The following is a 24780-nucleotide window of genomic DNA, read 5'->3' as shown; positions in this document are numbered from 1 at the left end:
TAGACAAATAAACATAGTGCATGTGCACTTAAAAAAAGTAAAGACCCACTTAAAATAGGCTTATCCTATGTGAGCCTTTCAAATGACAACTATAGAATAGATAATAGAGATAATACAAGTACATTTGGCTATATATCATACAACACCCACACACACAGGTTACACTAGACATAGCATAGGGAGAGGGGTCCGTTTGAGGATCAACTTTATGAAAAGAGTAGATGATATTTTGGAGATGACTGTGAGGAGCTGGTGGGGAAGGATGGACAGAGGACTGAGCTCCAGACCAGATGAGCCACTGGGTGGAGGTCAGGCGCTATAGCTTGATGTTAACCAGATGTTGTGAAATAAATAGTCAAAGACACAGACTTCAGGTTTCAGACACTCTTTAATAGTGATGTAGTGCCACCTGGTGGTGGTCAAGTATACATATAACTAATGAATTCCTCTCAAATGTATTCAAATTGATTGTCATTATACGGCACAAATACAGTACAACGAAAAGAAGTTTGGAGTCCAACCAGAGTGACAATGTAACAGTAAATAGTAATATACAATGTACAGGTGATTAAACTGGATATAAAATAATATAAATGAGTACTACTGAGTATAGTGCTAATCAGTTGTATGTACAGAGTTGTAGTATTAATGTGTACAGTGATACAGGTATACAGACCTGTAGATTGATAATGGAATTACCATGTTTCTGATTTTATTATCAGTGTCAACGTTTTCAAAGTAATGACATTGGGCACAGTCTTAGAGCCTCACTCTGCCTTTGTGAGGAGACTGCAGGCCGAATCAGTTACACGACCCCCCATAACGGTCAAATCAGTTATACCACACTACTCCATATATACCATATCAGTTATACCACACTACTCCATATATACCATATCAGTTATACCACACTACTCCATATATACCATATCAGTTATACCACACTACTCCATATATACCATATCAGATATACCACACTACTCCATATATACCATATCAGTTATACCACACTCCATATATACCATATCAGTTATACCACACTCCATAACGGTCAAATTGTCTGATAGGATCATTCTTAAGTTATAACACAAGATCCGTTTCTCTGTTTTGCCATCTGTTCTGTAAGAACATTTTGATAAACCAAAAAGACAAGACTGAACTTACAAATACATGTATAATAATAACATAACAACTTATGTTAAGTTAACATCTCACTGGATAACAAAACTAATTAATTTAGGACCTGCTCAGAGGTCATCAATCGGCATGCATGCGATTCGTATCTGCGATTAACCCATCCCGTCGTCCTTCCCCCCCAAGGGCAGCCTGGAGCAGACAGGCGTCAACGTGAGCCGCGCCAGGGGACCAATCCAAGTGCTGCTGTCCGTCTTCGTCAAGGACGCCACAGCGTTAGCGATCTGTTGTTGTGCATGTTTTTTCCGTTGGGTTTTATGTTATCAGGGGGGAAACCCTTGCGAGCACGGGGAGAACATGCAAACTCCACACAGAAAGGCCCGGGAGATACCCCACCTGGGTACCTGGCATCATGAAAACCCAAAACTGCCCATTTCTCTGCTAACTGTTTTATTCCATTAATTAACATATATTGTATATATAACGGTTTCTTAGAGCATCTCTCATGTATATATACATTTATATTTACGGCATATATATTCATATCTGTCTGAATAACATACCTGTGTGTATAATCCTTCTATATACTTACTTATACACCTGCATATAACCCATATAACTCTGTATGATAGTATGTACAATAATGCTGTATATACCATATATATATATATTTATTCTTACCATATACTGTGTAACGGTTGTGACATCATCACCTTAAACTTCGAACCCGGGTCTCCCACACCGCGGGCAACAGCATGAATGAATGAATGAATGAAAACTTTATTTAACAGATTGAAGAATGGGTGCAATACAGCACGGTATTTTATAACATGTATATTTTTGAATTTTTGTATGTTTGATTTTACAAAACAGGGGAAGTTCTCGATAAGCCTCAATATGATTATAACTTATTATGTTTATTTTTTTTACTTTTGTTTAACTGTGTTAATAAATAAATACAAAATACAAATACCAGAGGGAGTTCCACAACAGTTCGGCTTAAACAAGGGACTAAACACGTTTCGCAATTATGCCACATCAATGTGGAACGCCCTACCCACAGCTGTAAAAGAATGTGAATCACTACCCACATTCAAAACCGCTCTCAAAGAGCACCTACGGGAGGCTGCTATTAGAAACTGGCCCGTGTAAATTTCCAACCCCCCCCCACCCAACCCCCTCCAATCTACAGTTTCTTCCCCCTCGTATGTATATATTTTCTGTTAGGATCTCTGTTTAATAGTACTGTATATTTGCATATCTTGTATGTCACAAATGTAACAGTACTGTATACCTGTATCTGTATGTCATGTATGTCATAAATGTCAAGATATATATCTGTATGTTGTGTATGTCATAAATGTCATGATGAATTGAAAATGGGGGACCCTGATGTAAACAAGACGAAAGTCTTTCTCTGGTCTGCATCCCCTTAACAATTGTCTGTATTGAGCTGTACTGTATTGTACCCATTCTGCAATCTGTTAAATAAAGTTGCCAATCAATCAATCAACCAATCAATCAATCAATCAATGTTATCGCTGATAACAAACTATCATTACACATGGGCAAAACAGAGTCCATTCTCTTCGGTTCAAATAACAAACTCAGCAAGACCGACGGCTTCTCAGTTACAGTGGGTGACAATATTGTCACAAGGAAAGATGAAATTACCTACCTGGGTTCCATCCTAGAGGCTAATCTTTCCTGTGACAAAATGGCATCCAATGTAATAAAAAAAGTCAACCAACGAACTAGATTCTTGTACCGGATCTCCTCTCTGGTAAACAAGAATACCCTGAAGACTCTGGCAGGAGCACTCATTCAAGGGTACTATGACTATGCATGCACCTCATGGTACCAAAGCACCTCAAAGGCGCTTAAAACAAAATTACAAACATCACAAAACAAACTGGTCAGACTACTACTTGACCTGAACCCCAGAACCCACCTCACCCCTGCCCACTTTGACAACCTAGGATGGCTTAGAGTAGACGACAGAGTACAGCAACTTGCAATGGGCCTGGTCTACAAGATACACTATACGACCGGGGTGCCCATGTACATGTCAAAATACTTCCCAAAGGTCAGTGAATACCACAACCACTACACCAGAGGAAGCTCAACAAATCATGTTAAACCCAGATTCGGATCAAACAAGGGACTAAACACGTTTCGCAATTATGCCACAACAATGTGGAACGCCCTACCCAAAGCTGTAAAGGAATGTGAATCCCTGCCCACATTCAAAACCGCTCTTAAAGAGCACCTACGGGAGGCTGCAATTCGAAACTGGCCACCGTAAATGCCCAAAACCCCCACCACCTCCTAATAGACAGTCTCCTCCCCACCGCATGTATATATTCCCTCCCCACCGTATGTATATTTCTCTCCCACCCACCCACCCCCTCCTAATGTACAGTCCCCTCCCCATCATATGTATATACTCTGTCAGGATCTAGGGGTAACAGTACTGTATATTTGAATACCGTTTATGTCACAAATGTCCCTCTCCCCCTTCTCTCTGAGTACCCGTCTCCTGGCGCTGACCAAGGTGATGGATGCCTCGGGGTCTTGGCCAAGCTTGTAGTGACTGCTCTACATGCACCTCCGAGGCATTGGATCAGTTATTCACCGCCGTCTGTCCGTGGTCCTGTCAACTGATTAACAGACTGTTAACAGATTAACAGTCAACGCGGTTTCATTGCTGGGTTAAGTACTTCTATTCTATTCACATAATACGCTTACTTCATATATCTACTCCATTCACATATATGCCTACCACTTGTATCTATTGCTATGTCCGCCTACTACAATCTCATGAGCTGTCTAACGCCTGTCCCGTCTCCCTGTCTTCCTATGACTTGCTGTCCTGGAGTGTTGACCGGAGTGTTGGACGTCCCGTGACGAAGGCCGGGAGATTGCGACCCCCTCTGCGTGCCCCCCTGTCTTCGGAGGTTTCGTAGTGGTGACCGGAGTGCCGGATGTCCCGCGATGATGTCGGGGAGTTCGCGACCCTCTCTGTGCCACCCCCCCTTCCCCCTGTCTCCGGCTGTCCCTGAGCAACGACCGGAGTGTTGAATGTCCCGTGACTAAGACGGGGAGGACGTGACCCTCTTGCGCCGCCCCTGTGCTTCAAATAGATCCGCTATCAACTCTATCTTTAATTTTTCAAAATGTACAGTTGCTATTGCATGCACTCATCTGTGTTTCACCACACACATGAGTGCATGCTTACCAACTGTCCGTCTGCAACACTACTATCACCGACATCTAAGAAGGGAGATCCCCCCTTGAACGGCCCTTCTAAGGTTTCTCTCCTCCACATTGCCTGTGGAGCTTTTTTCCCTATTGTTAGGTTTTAGTGAGTTTTTCCTTACCTTCGCGTGGGGTATGTCTGGGAGTGCTTGCATTCTTTCATTTATTTGCATTCATCTAAAAAATGTTTGGACCCTATGGTATTCTTGTTCTGTTCTTGACTTATTGTTATGTTGTCTTCTTGACTTGTTTAAAGAAGACCTGTACGGCCCATGGGGACATTAACGTGTGTTGTCGGGCCCTATAAATAAATTTGATTTGATTTGATTTGAAATGTATCAGTACTAAATACCTATATGCCCCTATGCCATAAATGTCATGTATGTTGTGTATGTCATAAATGTCTATATGAATTGAAAATGGGGGACCCTGATGGAAACAAGACAAACGTCTTTCTCAGATCTGCATCCCCTTAACAATTGTATGTATTGAGCCGTACTGTATTGTACCCATTCTGCAATCTGTTAAATAAAGTTTTCATTCATTCATTCCACCTCTTGTTTGATGTGGTCGTTCAAATAGAGAAGGCATGTGTCAGTGATAAATACCCCCTCCCATCCCTCCGCCCCCACCAACTATGTGCGTCTTGTTAAATGCAAAGACACACTTTCATCCGTATAACATAAAGTATAAAAACATATATTACCATTTAATCATATTAATTAAAGTGAAATCTCTCCCTCGACAGATTCCAATGTACAGTTTCTTCGTCAAATCTTTTTTAGACTCTTCTTGTATCACAAACAGTACTGTATTTGTAAATCTGGTATGTCAAATGTCATAAATGTATAGATGTAGCAGTACTGCGGCATGTTCATGCTGGACCTACAAAAGGCCTTCGACACTGTCAATCACTCCATTCTGATTGACAAGCTAAAAGCAATTGGTTTTGATAGTCTATCAGTGAGCTGGATGCAATCCTACCTGGAGGGGAGAGAACAGATGGTGGAGGTAAACGGTACCCTATCCCCCCCCCTCACAGTGAGCTGTGGTGTTCCACAAGGAAGCATACTAGGACCGCTACTGTTCCTAAATTATGCAAATGACATGTCGTCAGCTTGTGACTGCAACTTGTTCCTGTTTGCGGACGACTCAGCCCTGCTGGTCTCTGACAAGAACAAGTTACAGGTTGAAAAAACCCTCAGCTCGGAACTAGGCAAAATCTGCATATGGCTCGCTGATAACAAACTATCATTACACATGGGCAAAACAGAGTCCATTCTCTTCGGTTCAAATAACAAACTCAGCAAGACCGACGGCTTCTCAGTTACAGTGGGTGACAATATTGTCACAAGGAAAGAAGATATTACCTACCTGGGTTCCATCCTAGAGGCTAATCCTTCCTGTGACAAAATGGCATCCAATGTAATAAAAAAAAGTCAACCAACGAACTCGATTCTTGTACCGGATCTCCTCTCTGGTAAACAAGAATACCCTGAAGACTCTGGCAGGAGCACTCATTCAAGGGTACTACGACTATGCGTGCACCTCATGGTACCAAAGCACCTCAAAGGCCCTAAAAACAAAATTACAAACATCTCAAAACTAACTGGTCAGACTACTGCTTGACCTGACTCCTAGAACCCACCTCACCCCTGCCCACTTTGACAACCTAGGATGGCTTAGAGTAGACGACAGAGTACAGCAACTTGCAATGGGCCTGGTCTACAAGATACACTACACGACCAAAGTACCCATGTCAGGTACATGTCAAAATACTTCCCAAAGGTCAGTGAATTCCACGATCACAACACCAGAGGGAGCTCCACAAATCATGTTAAACCCAGATTCGGCTCAAACAAGGGACTAAACACGTTTCGCAATTATGCCACATCAATGTGGAACGCCCTACCCACAGCTGTAAAGGAATGTGAATCACTACCCACTTTCAAAAACACTCTCAAAAAACACCTACGGGAGACTGCAATTCGAAACTGGCTCCTGCAAATGTCCTGACCCAACCCCCTCCAATGTACAGTAAATGACCAAGTATGGCTTGTCAATATTCCAATGTACAGTGTACAGTGTCCCCCCCCCCCCACCCCCTGTATCACAAACAGTACTGTATTTGTAAATCTGGTATGTCATAATGTATAGATGTAGCAGTACTGTCTATCTGTATGTCATATATGTTATGATGAATTGAAAATGGGGGACCCTGATGTAAACAAGACGAAAGTGTTTCTCTGGTCTGCATCCCCTTAACAATTGTGTGTATTGAGCTGTACTGTATTGTACCCATTCTGCAATCTGTTAATAAAGTTTTCAATAAATCAATCAATCAATCAATCAATCAATCAATCAATCAATCAATCAATCAATCAATCAATCAATCAATCACAGATTCCATTTCCTGTATTGGCCAAACAACCGCGTCGACATCCGCTCAGTCCGCTGCCTAGTTAGTACATCTGGCAAAGTTAAGGGGTAGACCCTTTTAATTAATACATTTAGAGATGTTGATAATCGGGCGAGGGATATAAATATATACAGAAGAGGATCACAATGCAAACTGAGCGTGACATTATATTCCGTAGTGTATCTGATAGAGTCCCAGACGGAACATTACAGCGTGATGTTCACCCCTCACCCCTACAGAGCCTCGAGATGGTTCAGCCCGACATGCCCGGGTTTCCGCGCGAAAACACGGCCCGCGCGCCCTGGCTGCGCGCGCATATAGCGTCGTCCATCACTGAGACCCACGCGCCTCACCTTTGTGAACAGAGAGCGGGATTTTAACGGTTTGTTTTTCTTCCACTTTTAATAAAAGACGTTTTTATAAACTTCGAGTCGCTGATATCGTCAGGATGCTGCCGGTCAGGAGCCCCGCGTGTCCGCTGCCGGAGGAGGTGCGCAGGAGGTACAGTAACTAGAACAATAATAACGTTATTAGTGTTGGAGCGTCACGTCTGCAGCTGGTTGACAGAAGAATAATAAACCCGTCTGTTGCCTTTGTTGTTATTATCACACAACGGTTAACTGTAGTTACTGTATTAACAAACAACATGTACCTGAGCAGAGATATGAGCTGACGTTAGCATGTCCTGTAGTTAGCATGTCCTGTAGTTAGCATGTCCTGTAGTTACATGTCCTGTGGTTAGCATGTCCTGTAGTTACATGTCCTGTAGTTAGCATGTCCTGTAGTCCTGTAGTTAGCATGTTCTGTAGTTAGCATGTCCTGTAGTCCTGTAGTTAGCATGTCCTGTAGTTAGCATGTCCTGTAGTTAGCATGTCCTTTAGTTAGCATGTCCTGTGGTTAGCATGTCCTGTGGTTAGCATGTCCTGTAGTTAGCATGTCCTGTTGTTAGCATGTCCTGTAGTTACATGTCCTGTAGTTGGCATGTCCTAGCATGTCCTGTAGTTAGCATGTCCTGTATTTGGCATGTCCTGTAGTCCTGTAGTTAGCATGTCCTGTAGTTAGCATGTCCTGTGGTTAGCATGTCCTGTAGTTAGCATGTCCAGCATATCCTGTGGTTAGCATGTCCTGTAGTTAGCATGTCCTGTAGTTAGCATGTCCTGTGGTTACATGTCCTGTGGTTACATGTCCTGTGGTTACATGTCCTGTAGTTAGCATGTCCTGTAGTTAGCATGTCCTGTAGTTAGCATGTCCTGTGGTTAGCATGTCCTGTGGTTAGCATGTCCTGTAGTTAGCATATCCTGTGGTTACATGTCCTGTAGTTAGCATGTCCTGTGGTTACATGTCCTGTAGTTAGCATGTCCTGTGGTTAGCATGTCCTGTGGTTAGCATGTCCTGTGGTTAGCATGTCCTGTGGTTAGCATGTCCTGTGGTTAGCATGTCCTGTAGTTAGCATGTCCTGTAGTTAGCATGTCCTGTAGTTAGCATGTCCTGTAGTTAGCATGTCCTGTGGTTAGCGTGTCCTGTGGTTAGCGTGTCCTGTGGTTAGCGTGTCCTGTGGTTGGCGTGTCCTGTGGTTGGCGTGTCCTGTGGTTGGCGTGTCCTGTGGTTGGCGTGTCCTGTGGTTGGCGTGTCCTGTGGTTGGCGTGTCCTGTGGTTGGCGTGTCCTGTGGTTGGCGTGTCCTGTGGTTGGCGTGTCCTGTGGTTGGCGTGTCCTGTAGTTGGCGTGTCCTGTAGTTAGCATGTCCTGTAGTTAGCATGTCCTGTAGTTAGCATGTCCTGTGGTTAGCATGTCCTGTAGTTAGCATGTCCTGTGGTTAGCATGTCCTCCAGCTACGATGAAACACATGGGAGATTTGGCGCCACTGAGGAAGTTTGGCTGCTAGCTCTGCTGTCAAACTCTGCTTCAACGTAACAACAATGCTTGTGACCTTAAGCACGGCTGGATAGCCACTTAGCGTTAGCTTCATGGCTTTATTTGTATGAATCGTCTCCGCATCCTAATCTTGGTTAGTTCTTCGGCACTTGAAGTGACATGTTTTGTTTTCACAGACTGCAGGTGTTGGAGCAGGACGAGGAGGGCTGTTCAGACGAGGTGGGTTTGGTGCTGTCATAGTGGGACGAGGTAGAATGTTAATCTACGGAGTCTTGTTTAAGTCTCTTCCTTTTCATGATAACTATATATCTGTGCTCCATCAATGGGCAATACTGGTAGTTTTTCAGCTATGTATGCTAGTATAATGTATATGATGCCAGTTAGGAAACTTTGTACATACTCACTGATGTTCCGATACCATTCTTTTCCTTCCCGATCCGATATCGACTGATACTGATCCGATACCAGTGCATACATTAAAAATGTTTATATAAATTATAAAAGTTTTAATTATTTTTTTATACAGCTACTGTTTTATATATATACTGTTTTTTAGTAATAACTATAAAGTAATGGTATTTATTCAACAACAGGTGATTGTATAGATTAGTATTAGTATCAGTAATTGAAAACTATCTCAATGAGTTCAACCACGGAAAGGTTGTTGGCACATTAGTTCCACACGGACATTATTTGTTGCTGCACTTGCTTCCACAACGCTCCGTTTAGGTTAACTACTGTAGTACCAGAGACTCTGTTGTGATTTTTGCACAATAAATATTCAACATTCTCTTTTGAGACTCCGCCTCAGACTCTCATTTGGCACTAAAAGCTAAACATTGTCACCGATATGGCTGTCCGCAACATGTCATTAATTGTGTACGCGACGTGGTCGATCAGTGACGACGTTAACGTGAGCTAGGTTAGCTAGCATGAGCTACCGGTAGATGGAAAGACTGTAACGTTACTGGTGAAAATGTGATTTAACTTGGAATACTCCTTTGCCAACTTGCTGTACTTTGCTTGCAGGTCTGCAGCCATTATTGCTGGATTATGAATAGCCCCAACTTTAGCCAAGGTAACGTTAAAGCTAAAACTTTAACGTTAGTTAACGCTAGCTTTCGGTTAGCTGTTCAATGCTAATAACACCACCAAGCGAACCCATCAGAGCTCCCCGTCAACAGCGCTCTGTTGGGACGAAAGTATCTGCTGTTAAAATGGCATTGACACTTTAATTCACGTCGGTTAAAAACACGTTTGTTTTATAATGCTCACTCAGCAGACCGCAGTGTTGTTGATAAATTACGTCATATGGTATCGGAGCGCAGAATTAGAGGGTACTCGCCGATACCAGCATTTTAGGCAGTATCGGCAGCATTTCCGATACTGGTATCGGAACAACTCTACTCACTGTAGTGTTTACTTTTACTCGTAGTATACATTCATATTAAAATTGATTCCCTATATTTATTGTAACTTATTATATAACCAATAGGTCATAGAGACAATCATTTGCACCCTTCTTTACACAGTTTCCTCACATTTCTATATTCAGTTACCGGTAATTATATTGTTTACACTTGTTTATTTTTCTCATGTATTTGTAAAGCCCGACAGACATCACAAGGTATTGTCCCCATGGGCTGGACAAGTCTTCTTTATTAAACAAGTCAAGAAGAAACATTACTATAAATCAAGGACAAAAGAAATATTTATATTTATCCTTCTCGTTTATATTCACAGCTAATGGTATTACCTATATTTATGTCTTTATACTATTGCTCTGCCCATACCTGTACTTCCCCTCCCCATGCTGCTATGAAGCCTGCGTTTCAATAAAGGAATATCTTATCTTGGCTATATCTGCCCCATGGTATCATGGATGTGGTCGTTTAAACCAGGGGTTCCCAAAGTGGGGGTCGCGAGATGATTGAAAAAAAATTATATAAATAAAAAGATTTTTATTTAAATTTTTTATTTTTATTTTTTAATGCAGTCAGGCCACTGAACTTAGAAGCAGGCCAGGCCAGTGTTTCTAGTTGCAGAGATCACTGCAACTCACAAGTTGGAGAACTCTCTCTCTCTCTCTCTCTCTCTCAAACACAAAGGGAGCCGCATGTGAATTGTGGAGGTGGGACCCTTACAAAAAGTCCATCAAAATCAGTGTTGCTAATCATTGACACATGCTAGCCTGTAATAATCCCCCCCCCAGAAAAATTAAAACATTTGATATATTGCAAATATATGCCATCACACACACTGGCATTTAAAGGGTTAGAATTAAAAATGAATTGGATATGTGGTGTTATGATCAGGGCTGAAGTTGAATAAAAGATTTATGAAAGAAAAAGTGGTAAATTATTTCAACATATAGTCATATTTTGATGGCGTTTTTGAAGAGGACAATTTAGTCCCTTATGGTAAGAGTGAGTATTCTTTTCAATCTGACATTACAAAAAAACTGAATCCATCAAAATCAGTGTTGTTGCTAATCATACATTATGCTATCCTGTTAACAATAATTTGTGATGCCATCACAAACACTGGCATTTAAAGGGTACAAATAAAAATGCCTGCACCAGAATGCAGGAAATGAAGTCTTTGTAACAAAATGTCCTGGTGGGGGACCCCAGACCCCCTGCTTAAAAAGTGGCCTAACTGGGGCTATATTTCGCACTATATTTCCTGGCCTGAATGATTTCCCCAGTTTAAAACGTTTCAAACGTCCCTGGTTAAAAGCCTCCAATGCTTATTTAATAGTGTGTGCGTTTGAACGTTTGCATGTTTCAACCATACTTTTCCTTTATAAAATTGTTTAATTCTTTAGTAATTTTCTTTTACCTCCTATAATAGTGGGGGTCACGGCTCTCTGACACGTTATTTCGGGGGTCGCGGCCTGAAAACTTTGTGAACCCCTGGTTTAAACAAGCTGCTTTGGGGATGGATCCCCCTTTGTCTGCCTGGTTAACCCTTTCACTGCCGCACTACAGAAGGTTAACCCTTTACTATCACACTACCGACGGTAACTGTTGGTGGTAACCGTCAGTAGTGCGATAGTAAAGGGTTAACCTTCTGTAGTGCGGCAGTGAAAGGGTTTAGAAAAACAAAACGTGACATGCTCCTATAACTCCCCGTCCAGGAGCGTGTGAAGGAGAAGCTGGGGTTGGTGCGGGAGTTCCTCCACGCTGAGGCCCAGGAGCAGCTCCGCAGCCTGGAGGGGAAGAGGGAGAGCTCGGAGATATCTATGGTGAGCTTCTGACCACGTCTCAAACCACCAGGACACCACCTGCTGGGGAGGGAGGGAGACCCACCTGCTGGGGAGGGAGGGAGGGAGACTCACCTGCTGGGGAGGGAGACTCACCTGCTGGGGAGGGAGGGAGGGAGGGACACCCACCTGCTGGGGAGGGAGGGAGGGAGGGAGGGAGGGAGGGAGGGAGACCCACCTGCTGGGGAGGGAGGGAGGGAGGGACACCCACCTGCTGGGGAGGGAGGGAGGGAGACTCACCTGCTGGGGAGGGAGGGAGGGACACCCACCTGCTGGGGAGGGAGGGAGGGAGGGAGGGAGGGAGGGAGACCCACCTGCTGGGGAGGGAGGGAGACCCACCTGCTGGGGAGGGAGGGAGGGACACCCACCTGCTGGGGAGGGAGGGAGGGAGGGAGGGAGACCCACCTGCTGGGGAGGGAGGGAGGGAGGGAGGGAGACCCACCTGCTGGGGAGGGAGGGAGGGACACCCACCTGCTGGGGAGGGAGGGAGGGACACCCACCTGCTGGGGAGGGAGGGAGGGAGGGAGACCCACCTGCTGGGGAGGGAGGGAGGGAGATTCACCTGCTGGGGAGGGAGACTCACCTGCTGGGGAGGGAGGGAGGGAGGGAGAGAGGGAGACCCACCTGCTGGGGAGGGAGGGAGACTCACCTGCTGGGGAGGGAGGGAGGGAGGGAGGGAGACCCACCTGCTGGGGAGGGAGGGAGGGAGGGACACCCACCTGCTGGGGAGGGAGACTCACCTGCTGGGGAGGGAGGGAGGGAGGGAGAGAGGGAGACTCACCTGCTGGGGAGGGAGGGAGGGAGACCCACCTGCTGGGGAGGGAGGGAGACCCACCTGCTGGGGAGGGAGGGAGACCCACCTGCTGGGGAGGGAGGGAGGGAGGGAGGGAGACCCACCTGCTGGGGAGGGAGGGAGACCCACCTGCTGGGGAGGGAGGGAGGGAACGTCTCAAACCACCAGGAGACCCACCTGCTGGGGAGGGAGGGAGGGAGGGAGGGAGACCCACCTGCTGGGGAGGGAGACTCACCTGCTGGGGAGGGAGGGAGGGAGACTCACCTGCTGGGGAGGGAGGGAGGGAGGGAGACCCACCTGCTGGGGAGGGAGACTCACCTGCTGGGGAGGGAGGGAGGGAGACTCACCTGCTGGGGAGGGAGGGAGGGAGACTCACCTGCTGGGGAGGGAGGGAGGGAGACCACTTACATCCACATTGTCTGTACATGTCTGGTGTAAATATTTTGCATGATGTGCTTTTAACCGTTTCTGCGCCAAAAACTAGTTAACTCGTTATAGCCCTCCAATTGTATTATGCCAACGAGTAATAATAATAATAACTTTATTTGTATAGCACTTTTCATACAGAGGTTGCAGTTCAAAGTGCTTCACAACAGTAAAAAATACAGGCATAAGCGAGCATAAAAAGATAGACGGTTAGCAAGGAGTGTACTCGTTATTATGATCGTTATTTCTTTTATTCGCTATTTCCACATAATTCATCCTGCTGTGGGAATGTTTGGCACTCTGTTTGAGATCGCAATGGCCCGATACGCAGCCTGGTGGTATGCGGCCGATGTTGCACTTTCTGGAGGAAGCTTGACTCTGCGTCAGTGAATGTCTTCCGGGCGGTGTCGTCTTGTAACGTAGATCCAGATACACACTCGATTGCATTGAATCGCCTTCGAGACGCCAGAATCATTATGCTTTTGGAGCTTATGCAGTGGCGTCCATTCAGTAAAAGTGTTGTGAAGGATCAGATTAAACCGAATATATATATTTATTTATGGATATATATTTAATAGTATTTGTATATCGTTTGATATCCCTTGTATATTCCTTGTACATATACACTGAATATCCCTTTAGTCTACTAACAGCCCATAATAGTTTCATTCTCTCATTGGACAAGAACTTGGCGCCAGCAGCCAAGCCCCTTGGTTCAAGTTCAATCGTGCCGACGAACATGTCGTTACTAGCCCCGGTTCCACGTAGGAATACGTCTGGCGAAATACGAATGGTACTATTTGTTCACAGCGCATATATATATGGCGCAAGTAAAGTAGAACCTTCCTTTTAGTCCCTTAGTTCTTTACCCTCCAACCTAGTGGCAAGACGTTAAGCCTCACCCACGATACACGTGTGGTGCAGTATGGTCAACTTGGCCTCAGAATGGCATTGAGACATCGTGTGGATTAATAGTTGAATTGTCATAGTTTGGCACTATACCGTCGAGTGGGACGTATTTCTATTAAGTTAATAATAGTCTATTATGTATGGTGCATCGTTCGGTTAGAGTTATAAAGTGAGCAGTACCCCCATCGTTTCCTCGCGTTATCTAGAGTCTTAACCAGGCTGGGCAGACCACGTGTGGTGCTTTCATCCGAGGAGTTCTGGGCTAGGACGAGTGGACCTGCACATTGGATTACCTTACCCGGACGACGGCGAGCCCTACACGGCTTGGATTATCTACTTGCTTTGGGTGCTTTGATTATGTCATGGATAACAGCCAACACTGGTAAGTGTTGGAACTACCCCCGAGAGGAGTCCAGGTGAGACGGCGCTCTAACCCGAGTGAGGTCGCCTCACGTCTCTTCGTTGTGGACCGGCAGCTACCGTCTACAAGAGGGCCCAACGGTATTCATCTGTGGACCAAGGTTCTGTGGGCACCGTGTTCAGCACTCTGAATTCTCCCAAGAAATCGTTGGCCAGATGGGATATCGCCGGCGGCTCTCCTAACCCCCCCCCCCCCTACTGACTTACAACCAGCGGGACCCCCTTTAGTGTATCCAGCTATAATAATTTAAGTACCATCGCTATAGTTCCCTAAAGAACCAGGTTGTATACTTGCTTCCTGCGTAACCAGAGATTGGACATTCAATGTTGATTTGCCTACGAATACTCATTTGCCTTACAAGTGCATTCAAATCATAAATGTCATTAAGTGAACGTTGTATATACCCTTTGCTATATATTAAATATTCGATTTATACATTTGTGTGGACTTGGTTTCATGGTGGGAAAGTGTTCATCATATCTATATCATGTACTGTGTGGCCAGTAGTTAAAGTACATAAAGCGGTAGTGGTTTAATGATACCATACTTATCAATACAGTCAGGGAATTGTACCCCTCAGTTACAAAAAGGCAAGGTATGGCAAGACGGAGGGAGGGGGGGGGGTCTTTTTTTTGTCAAATCTGTTCTGCAATAGTCACTTTTGGTGAGTTGTTTCTATACAATTCACTTTAGGTAACATTAATGAACAAAGGAGACAAATACAGTATGTAAGTAGTTATACAAGTTATGCTCTATCCATTGAGCTACACAGGACTACAAAAGCATTTAGTATAGAAATGTGTCAACAGACTAAAGCAGGGAACCACAATATTTTGCATACATATTATGCTGAGCAGAATGAAATATCATAACTGTCTATTATTTTTCTTGCAATTGAGCCAATTTTCCTTAGGTATGGTTTTGAGGTGCGTGTTCAACAGAATGTTGTATCAAAAACACGTTCACAAAATGTATGGGTTACTGAATGCTGAACTGCACTGTTATAAACTAAGCCATTAAGACCTTACCTGAGGCTGTGTCAGTCTCTGCTGCCCTTTGATTAAAAAACGTCCGTATATCAATTTCCCTTCTTTTTTTCTCTTTCTGGCGGCGGCATATTCTCATTTGAGTTAGTCACCTAGTAAAAGTGAGATGATTGACAATATCAAAACATGCTTCACTAAAATAACATAGAACGTGTTCGTATATTGACGCAACATAACATGGACTTAATTAATTTGAATCAACAGTATTATGGCGTTTATACAGTTTGTTTAATTTAACCCCACCTGAAATTCAGACAAGGTTTTAGAAAACGTTTAGGCAGCGAAGGCTCCGGCGTTAACGTTAGTAGTCAGTCGCTTGGTTGTTTATTATTAAATAAAGAGCATCACCACCTCTACCTGGCGTTCAACTACAGCGCGGCAGTGCCATCTACAGGCTGGGTGGTGGTAGGGTAGGGTGTCTAACATGACAGAGATCAACGTTGCATCACGCAAATTAGATAATTTTTTCACAGGCCGCCGCCAATGTATGGCGAGTGCCATACCTTGCCATACCAAATGGACGCCCCTGAGCTTATGGCGTCGACCAAATGGACATACGATCTAGCAGATGGCAATCAAATAATTGGAATATTCTTTTTGCAGTCTCCAGAGGTAAGAGGAATATAACGTTAATTTCAGCATGATTGTCCATTGCCATCATTGCCATCGCTCTGATCAACGTATGCTGTTGTACTAACGATTGCCGTTATTGACAATCAATTAATCATAAACGACCCCCCCCTTCCCTGCATGCATGATGCAACATAATATATACAGATCATATGGATTTGAATTTTTTATTGTAGCGTGTATAGGGACCAAATGCCAATGCGTCGCGGCCTATTACTAGCGTTCCAGGAATGACCCCAGACCGCTCTAAAACTATACTTCTATTCACCACGGTATAAAACGGGAATGTATGGATGGAAAAAATATTACTTTTCCACATATTGAACGATAGCTATCCGATGTACGATAGCTACCCTCAGCTCAGAACTAGGCCAAATCTGCATATGGCTCGCTGATAACAAACTATCATTACACATGGGCAAAACAGAGTCCATTCTCTTCGGTTCCAATAACAAACTCAGCAAGACCGACGGCTTCTCAGTTACAGTGGGTGACAATATTGTCACAAGGAAAGAAGATATTACCTACCTGGGTTCCATCCTAGAGGCAAATCTTTCCTGTGACAAAATGGCATCCAATGTAATAAAAAAAGTCAACAAACGAACTCGATTCTTGTACCGGATCTCCTCACTGGTAAACAAGAATACCCTGAAGACTCTAGCAGGAGCACTCATTCAAGGGTACTACGACTATGCTTGCACCTCATGGTACCAAAGCACCTCAAAGGCGCTAAAAACAAAATTACAAACATCTCAAAACAAACTAGTCAGACTACTGCTTGACCTTACTCCTAGAACCCACCTCACCCCTGCCCACTTTGACAACCTAGGGTGGCTTAGAGTAGACAACAGAGTACAGCAACTTGCAATGGGCCTGGTCTACAAGATACACTACACGACCAAGGTACCCATGTACATGACAAAATACTTCCCAAAGGTCAGTGAATACCACGATCACAACACCAGAGGGAGCTCCACAAATCATGTTAAACCCAGATTCGGCTCAAACAAGGGACTAAACACGTTTCGCAATTATGCCACATCAATGTGGAACGCCCTACCCAAAGCTGTAAAGGAATGTGAATCACTACCCACTTTCAAAAACACTCTCAAAAAACACCTAAGGGAGACTGCAACTCGAAACTGGCCCCTGTAAATGTCCGAACACAACTCCCTCCAATGTACAGTAAATTACAAAGTATGGTCTTGTCAATAATCCAATGTACAGTTTTGTTTGTACAGTTGTAGTGTCCCCCACCCACCCCTCCTACCCAACCCCCCCCCCACCTCCAATGTACAGTCCCCCCCCACCCCCACCTACCCAATCCAATGTACAGTTTCTACGTCGAATGTATATACTCTTTTTTTCTTTTTTTTTTGACTCTTTTTGTATCACAAACAGTACTGTAATTGCAAATCTGGTATGTCATAAATGTATAGATGTAGCATGTATAGATGTAGCAGTACTGTCTATCTGTATGTCATGTATGTCATATATGTTAGGATGAATTGAAAATGGGGGACCCTGATGTAAACGAGACGAAAGTCTTTCTCTGGTCTGCATCCCCTTAACAATTGTATGTATTGAGCTGTACTGCACTGTACCCATTCTGCAATCTGTTAATAAAGTTTTCAATCAATGTCAAATGGGCCATAGTATTGCATATATAGCTATAATATTTAAATAGTTATAGCCCTGCAAACAAGGTGAGCGACTCCCACCGTTTACAGTGATGGCGTCAAGCTGCTAAGGATGCGTATATTGCGTGGCAGTTATTGTGTTAATTACCTGTATGCCATATATGTTTGTTTTTTAGCTGCTTTTTAACACCAGGCCCAGGGACAACAGTTGAAAATGAGCTTTGGCGAACACTGTCTTCTCACACATTTACTTTATGTTCATTAATGTGTGCTGTCCCGGTTCAAATCAAGTTTAAACTGAATTGGAACACCTCCATGTAATGTGCCTCTGTTCTCTGCTCCCTCCATGTAATGTGCCTCTGTTCTCTGCTCCCTCCATGTAATGTGCCTCTGTTCTCTGCTCCCTCCATGTAATGTGCCTCTGTTCTCTGCTCCCTACCTCCATGTAATGTGCCTCTGTTCTCTGCTCCTACCTCCATGTAATGAGCCTCTGTTCTCTGCTCCTACCTCCATGTAATGAGCCTCTGTTCTCTGCTCCTACCTCCATGTAATGTGCCTCTGTTCTCTGCTCCTACCTCCATGTAATGTGCCTCTGTTCTCTGCTCCTACCTCCATGTAATGTGCCTCTGTTCTCTGCTCCCTCCATGTAATGTGCCTCTGTTCTCTGCTCCCTCCATGTAATGTGCCTCTGTTCTCTGCTCCCTCCATGTAATGTGCCTCTGTTCTCTGCTCCCTCCATGTAATGTGCCTCTGTTCTCTGCTCCCTCCATGTAATGTGTCTCTGTTCTCTGCTCCCTACCTCCATGTAATGTGTCTCTGTTCTCTGCTCCCTCCATGTAACGTGTCTCTGTTCTCTGCTCCCTCCATGTAACGTGCCTCTGTTCTCCGCTCCCTCCCCCAGGAGGGCTACCTCTCCAAAGTCCAGGCCCTGCTCGGCACGGAGCTGTGCCTGGAGAACGGGTCGCGTGTTGACGGCACGGAGCAGAACGGAAAGAGCAACGGCTTCGCTGCGAACGGCTCCCATGAGGAGGAGGAGGAGGCGGCCATGGACACCCAGGAGGCGGAGCCCATGAAGTCTCCCCCGGCTCCCAAAGGCAAGGGAGGCCGCAAGAGCAAGGCCTCCGAGTCCAAGAGTAGGTCCTCCATCACACCCTCCACCAGGGGCTTTAAGTCCTCCATCACACCCTCCACCAGGGGCTTTAAGTCCTCCATCACACCCTCCACCAGGGGCTTTAAGTCTTCCATCACACACCCTCCACCAGGGGCTTTAAGTCCTCCATCACACCCTCCACCAGGGGCTTTAAGTCCTCCATCACACACCCTCCACCAGGGGCTTTAAGTCCTCCATCACACCCTCCACCAGGGGCTTTAAGTCCTCCATCACACACCCTCCACCAGGGGCTTTAAGTCCTCATCACACCCTCCACCAGGGGCTTTAAGTCCTCCATCACACCCTCCACCAGGGGCTTTAAGTCCTCCATCACACCCTCCACCAGGGGCTTTAAGTCCTCCATCACACACCCTCCACCAGGGGCTTTAAGTCCTCCATCACACACCCTCCACCAGGGGCTTTAAGTCCTCCATCACACACCCTCCACCAGGGGCTTTAAGTCCTCATCACACCCTCCACCAGGGGCTTTAAGTCCTCCATCACACCCTCCACCAGGGGCTTTAAGTCCTCCATCACACCCTCCACCAGGGGCTTTAAGTCCTCATCACACCCTCCACCAGGGCCTTTAAGTCCTCCATCACACACCCTCCACCAGGGGCTTTAAGTCCTCCATCACACACCCTCCACCAGGGGCTTTAAGTCCTCCATCACACACCCTCCACCAGGGGCTTTAAGTCCTCCATCACACCCTCCACCAGGGGCTTTAAGTCCTCCATCACACACCCTCCACCAGGGGCTTTAAGTCCTCCATCACACACCCTCCACCAGGGGCTTTAAGTCCTCCATCACACACCCTCCACCAGGGGCTTTAAGTCCTCCATCACACACCCTCCACCAGGGGCTTTAAGTCCTCCATCACACACCCTCCACCAGGGGCTTTAAGTCCTCCATCACACCCTCCACCAGGGGCTTTAAGTCCTCCATCACACACCCTCCACCAGGGGCTTTAAGTCCTCCATCACACACCCTCCACCAGGGGCTTTAAGTCCTCCATCACACACCCTCCACCAGGGGCTTTAAGTCCTCCATCACACCCTCCACCAGGGGCTTTAAGTCCTCCATCACACACCCTCCACCAGGGGCTTTAAGTCCTCCATCACACACCCTCCACCAGGGGCTTTAAGTCCTCCATCACACACCCTCCACCAGGGGCTTTAAGTCCTCCATCACACCCTCCACCAGGGGCTTTAAGTCCTCCATCACACCCTCCACCAGGGGCTTTAAGTCCTCCATCACACACCCTCCACCAGGGGCTTTAAGTCCTCCATCACACACCCTCCACCAGGGGCTTTAAGTCCTCCATCACACACCCTCCACCAGGGGCTTTAAGTCCTCCATCACACCCTCCACCAGGGGCTTTAAGTCCTCCATCACACCCTCCACCAGGGGCTTTAAGTCCTCCATCACACCCTCCACCAGGGGCTTTAAGTCCTCCATCACACACCCTCCACCAGGGGCTTTAAGTCCTCCATCACACACCCTCCACCAGGGGCTTTAAGTCCTCCATCACACCCTCCACCAGGGGCTTTAAGTCCTCCCTCACACACCCTCCACCAGGGGCTTTAAGTCCTCCATCACACACCCTCCACCAGGGGCTTTAAGTCCTCCATCACACCCTCCACCAGGGGCTTTAAGTCCTCCATCACACACCCTCCACCAGGGGCTTTAAGTCCTCCCTCACACACCCTCCACCAGGGGCTTTAAGTCCTCCATCACACACCCTCCACCAGGGGCTTTAAGTCCTCCATCACACCCTCCACCAGGGGCTTTAAGTCCTCCATCACACACCCTCCACCAGGGGCTTTAAGTCCTCCCTCACACCCTCCACCAGGGGCTTTAAGTCCTCCATCACACCCTCCACCAGGGGCTTTAAGTCCTCCCTCACACCCTCCACCAGGGGCTTTAAGTCCTCCATCACACCCTCCACCAGGGGCTTTAAGTCCTCCATCACACACCCTCCACCAGGGGCTTTAAGTCCTCCCTCACACCCTCCACCAGGGGCTTTAAGTCCTCCCTCACACCCTCCACCAGGGGCTTTAAGTCCTCCATCACACCCTCCACCAGGGGCTTTAAGTCCTCCATCACACACCCTCCACCAGGGGCTTTAAGTCCTCCATCACACCCTCCACCAGGGGCTTTAAGTCCTCCCTCACACCCTCCACCAGGGGCTTTAAGTCCTCCATCACACCCTCCACCAGGGGCTTTAAGTCCTCCATCACACCCTCCACCAGGGGCTTTATCAACAGGGAGGTCAAATCTCTGCAGTCACTGAAAATATAGATCTTTTTATAATTGGTGGTAGAGCCAATATTTATTTAAATAACTTATCGCCTCTAAGATGGTCTACAACACGAATTGGCACGAGAGGTAAATTGGGATGGGAGAAAAATAACAGAAAAAAGGAGAAAAAAGTAGACAAAAAAAAATCTAAATATTGGGTTTTAATATTTATTTAAATAACATATCACCTCTTAGATGGTCTACAACATAAAAAAAGAAATCTTGGGTTTTAGTGGCAAGAAACTTGTTACGGCAACTTCTGTATGGATCATGGAAAACTGCCTCGAGCTCAGAGGATCGTAAATGGCGGCGCTAGAGGATTGGAATGGAGGGAACTCTCGCCACATTGAATTCCTAATGGGTGACGGTGCACAATCTGACTTCACACGGTTCCTAATGGGTGACTGGGCACAATCTGACTTCACACGGTTCCTAATGGGTGACGTGCACATGCACAATCTGACTTCACACGGTTCCTAATGGGTGACGTGCACAATCTGACTTCACACGGTTCCTAATGGGTGACGTGCACAATCTGATTTCACACGGTTGTAGTCGAGACTTGGGGCAACATTTGGATGAAACCCATAGTTGTTGGCTCCTATTTTTAAGGGGAGCAGCAGCCATTTGAATGGAAAACGCTGATGCCATTTTCTCCAACAAATCATCAACTGACTAACTCCATTATGTGGCACAGGGGGCGTGATGTTTGTTCTACCAGTTGAAAGTATCGTCTGGGACTTTAGCTCTTTGAGGGAAGTGGCTCGAGGAGCTGAAGCTGTGGCGGAGCTCCCATCTGATTACATTATGGCAGAATGTTTGACCTCTGACCTCTCTATAAGACTTGCATCCAATGACATGACATGGAATGGTTTGTTAAACGTACTCGTGTCCTTTCTTGTGTTGCTCTTTAGAATCCCCTGCCAGGGTCACAAGGAATGCTGGGAAACAACAGCCCACCATCTTGTCCATGTTCGCCAAAGTGTGAGCGCAACACACCTTACAACACAACACACCTTACAACACACCTTACAACACAACACACCTTACAACACACCTTACAACACAACACACCTTACAACACACCTCACAACACAACACACCTTACAACACAACACACCTTACAACACACCTTACAACACAACACACCTTACAACACACCTTACAACACAACACACCTTACAACACAACACACCTTACAACACACCTTACAACACACCTTACAACACAACACACCTTACAACACAACACACCTTACAGTACAACACACCTTACAACACAACACGCCTTACAACACAACACGCCTTACAACACAACACAACACACCTTACAACACAACACACCTTACAACACAACACAACACACCTTACAACACAACACACCTTACAACACAACACACCTTACAACACAACACACCTTACAACACAACACACCTTACAGTACAACACACCTTACAACACAACACACCTTACAACACAACACACCTTACAACACAACACACCTTACAACACAACACAACACACCTTACAACACAACACACCTTACAACACAACACACCTTACAACACAACACAACACACCTTACAACACAACACACCTTACAACACAACACGCCTTACAACACAACACGCCTTACAACACAACACACCTTACAACACAACACCTTACAACACAACACAACACACCTTACAACACAACACACCTTACAACACAACACACCTTACAACACAACACACCTTACAACACAACACACCTTACAACACAACACAACACACCTTACAACACAACACAACACACCTTACAACACAACACACCTTACAACACAACACGCCTTACAACACAACACACCTTACAACACAACACACCTTACAACACAACACACCTTACAACACACCTTACAACACAACACACCTTACAACACAACACACCTTACAACACACCTTACAACACAACACACCTTACAACACACCTTACAACACAACACACCTTACAACACACCTTACAACACAACACGCCTTACAACACAACACAACACGCCTTACAACACAACACACCTTACAACACAACACGCCTTACAACACAACACGCCTTACAACACAACACAACACGCCTTACAACACAACACACCTTACAACACAACACACCTTACAACACAACACGCCTTACAACACAACACGCCTTACAACACAACACACCTTACAACACAACACGCCTTACAACACAACACGCCTTACAACACAACACAACACGCCTTACAACACAACACGCCTTACAACACAACACGCCTTACAACACAACACACCTTACAACACAACACACCTTACAACACAACACACCTTACAACACAACACACCTTACAACACAACACACCTTACAACACACCTTACAACACACCTTACAACACAACACACCTTACAACACAACACACCTTACAACACAACACACCTTACAACACAACACACCTTACAACACAACACACCTTACAACACAACACACCTTACAACACAACACACCTTACAACACAACACACCTTACAACACAACACACCTTACAACACAACACACCTTACAACACAACACACCTTACAACACAACACACCTTACAACACAACACACCTTACAACACACCTTACAACACAACACACCTTACAACACAACACACCTTACAACACAACACACCTTACAACACAACACAACACACCTTACAACACAACACACCTTACAACACAACACACCTTACAACACAACACACCTTACAACACAACACACCTTACAACACAACACACCTTACAACACAACACACCTTACAACACAACACACCTTACAACACAACACACCTTACAACACAACACACCTTACAACACACCTTACAACACAACACAACACAACACACCTTACAACACAACACACCTTACAACACAACACAACACACCTTACAACACAACACGCCTTACAACACAACACACCTTACAACACAACACACCTTACAACACAACACACCTTACAACACAACACACCTTACAACACAACACACCTTACAACACAACACACCTTACAACACAACACACCTTACAACACAACACACCTTACAACACAACACACCTTACAACACAACACACCTTACAACACAACACAACACACCTTACAACACAACACACCTTACAACACAACACACCTTACAACACACCTTACAACACAACACACCTTACAACACAACACACCTTACAACACAACACACCTTACAACACAACACACCTTACAACACAACACACCTTACAACACAACACACCTTACAACACAACACACCTTACAACACAACACACCTTACAACACACCTTACAACACACCTTACAACACAACACACCTTACAACACAACACACCTTACAACACAACACACCTTACAACACACCTTACAACACACCTTACAACACAACACACCTTACAACACAACACACCTTACAACACAACACACCTTACAACACAACACACCTTACAACACAACACACCTTACAACAC

General features: G+C 45.5%; 1 protein-coding gene across 1 annotated transcript in view; it reads left to right on the top strand.

The window, feature by feature from the left end:
• Window positions 1-7150: 7150 nt before the first annotated feature.
• Window positions 7151-24780, top strand: part of dnmt1 (DNA (cytosine-5-)-methyltransferase 1) — a 79484-nt gene continuing 61854 nt past the window's right edge. Inside the window, exons 1-5 of the mRNA XM_084328771.1 lie at window positions 7151-7312; window positions 8861-8903; window positions 11824-11931; window positions 18716-18947; window positions 22180-22249. Coding sequence (XP_084184897.1) covers window positions 7260-7312; window positions 8861-8903; window positions 11824-11931; window positions 18716-18947; window positions 22180-22249 — 506 coding nt within the window. The 5' untranslated portion in view covers window positions 7151-7259. The remainder of the gene's footprint in view (window positions 7313-8860; window positions 8904-11823; window positions 11932-18715; window positions 18948-22179; window positions 22250-24780) is intronic.

This window comes from Notolepis coatsorum, assembly GCF_963971535.1.
Source record: "Notolepis coatsorum genome assembly, chromosome: 14".
Classification (NCBI taxonomy): Eukaryota; Metazoa; Chordata; class Actinopteri; order Aulopiformes; family Paralepididae; genus Notolepis; species Notolepis coatsorum.
The sequence above is the reverse complement of the archived record's forward strand: the minus strand, read 5'-3'. Positions and strand labels throughout refer to the sequence as shown.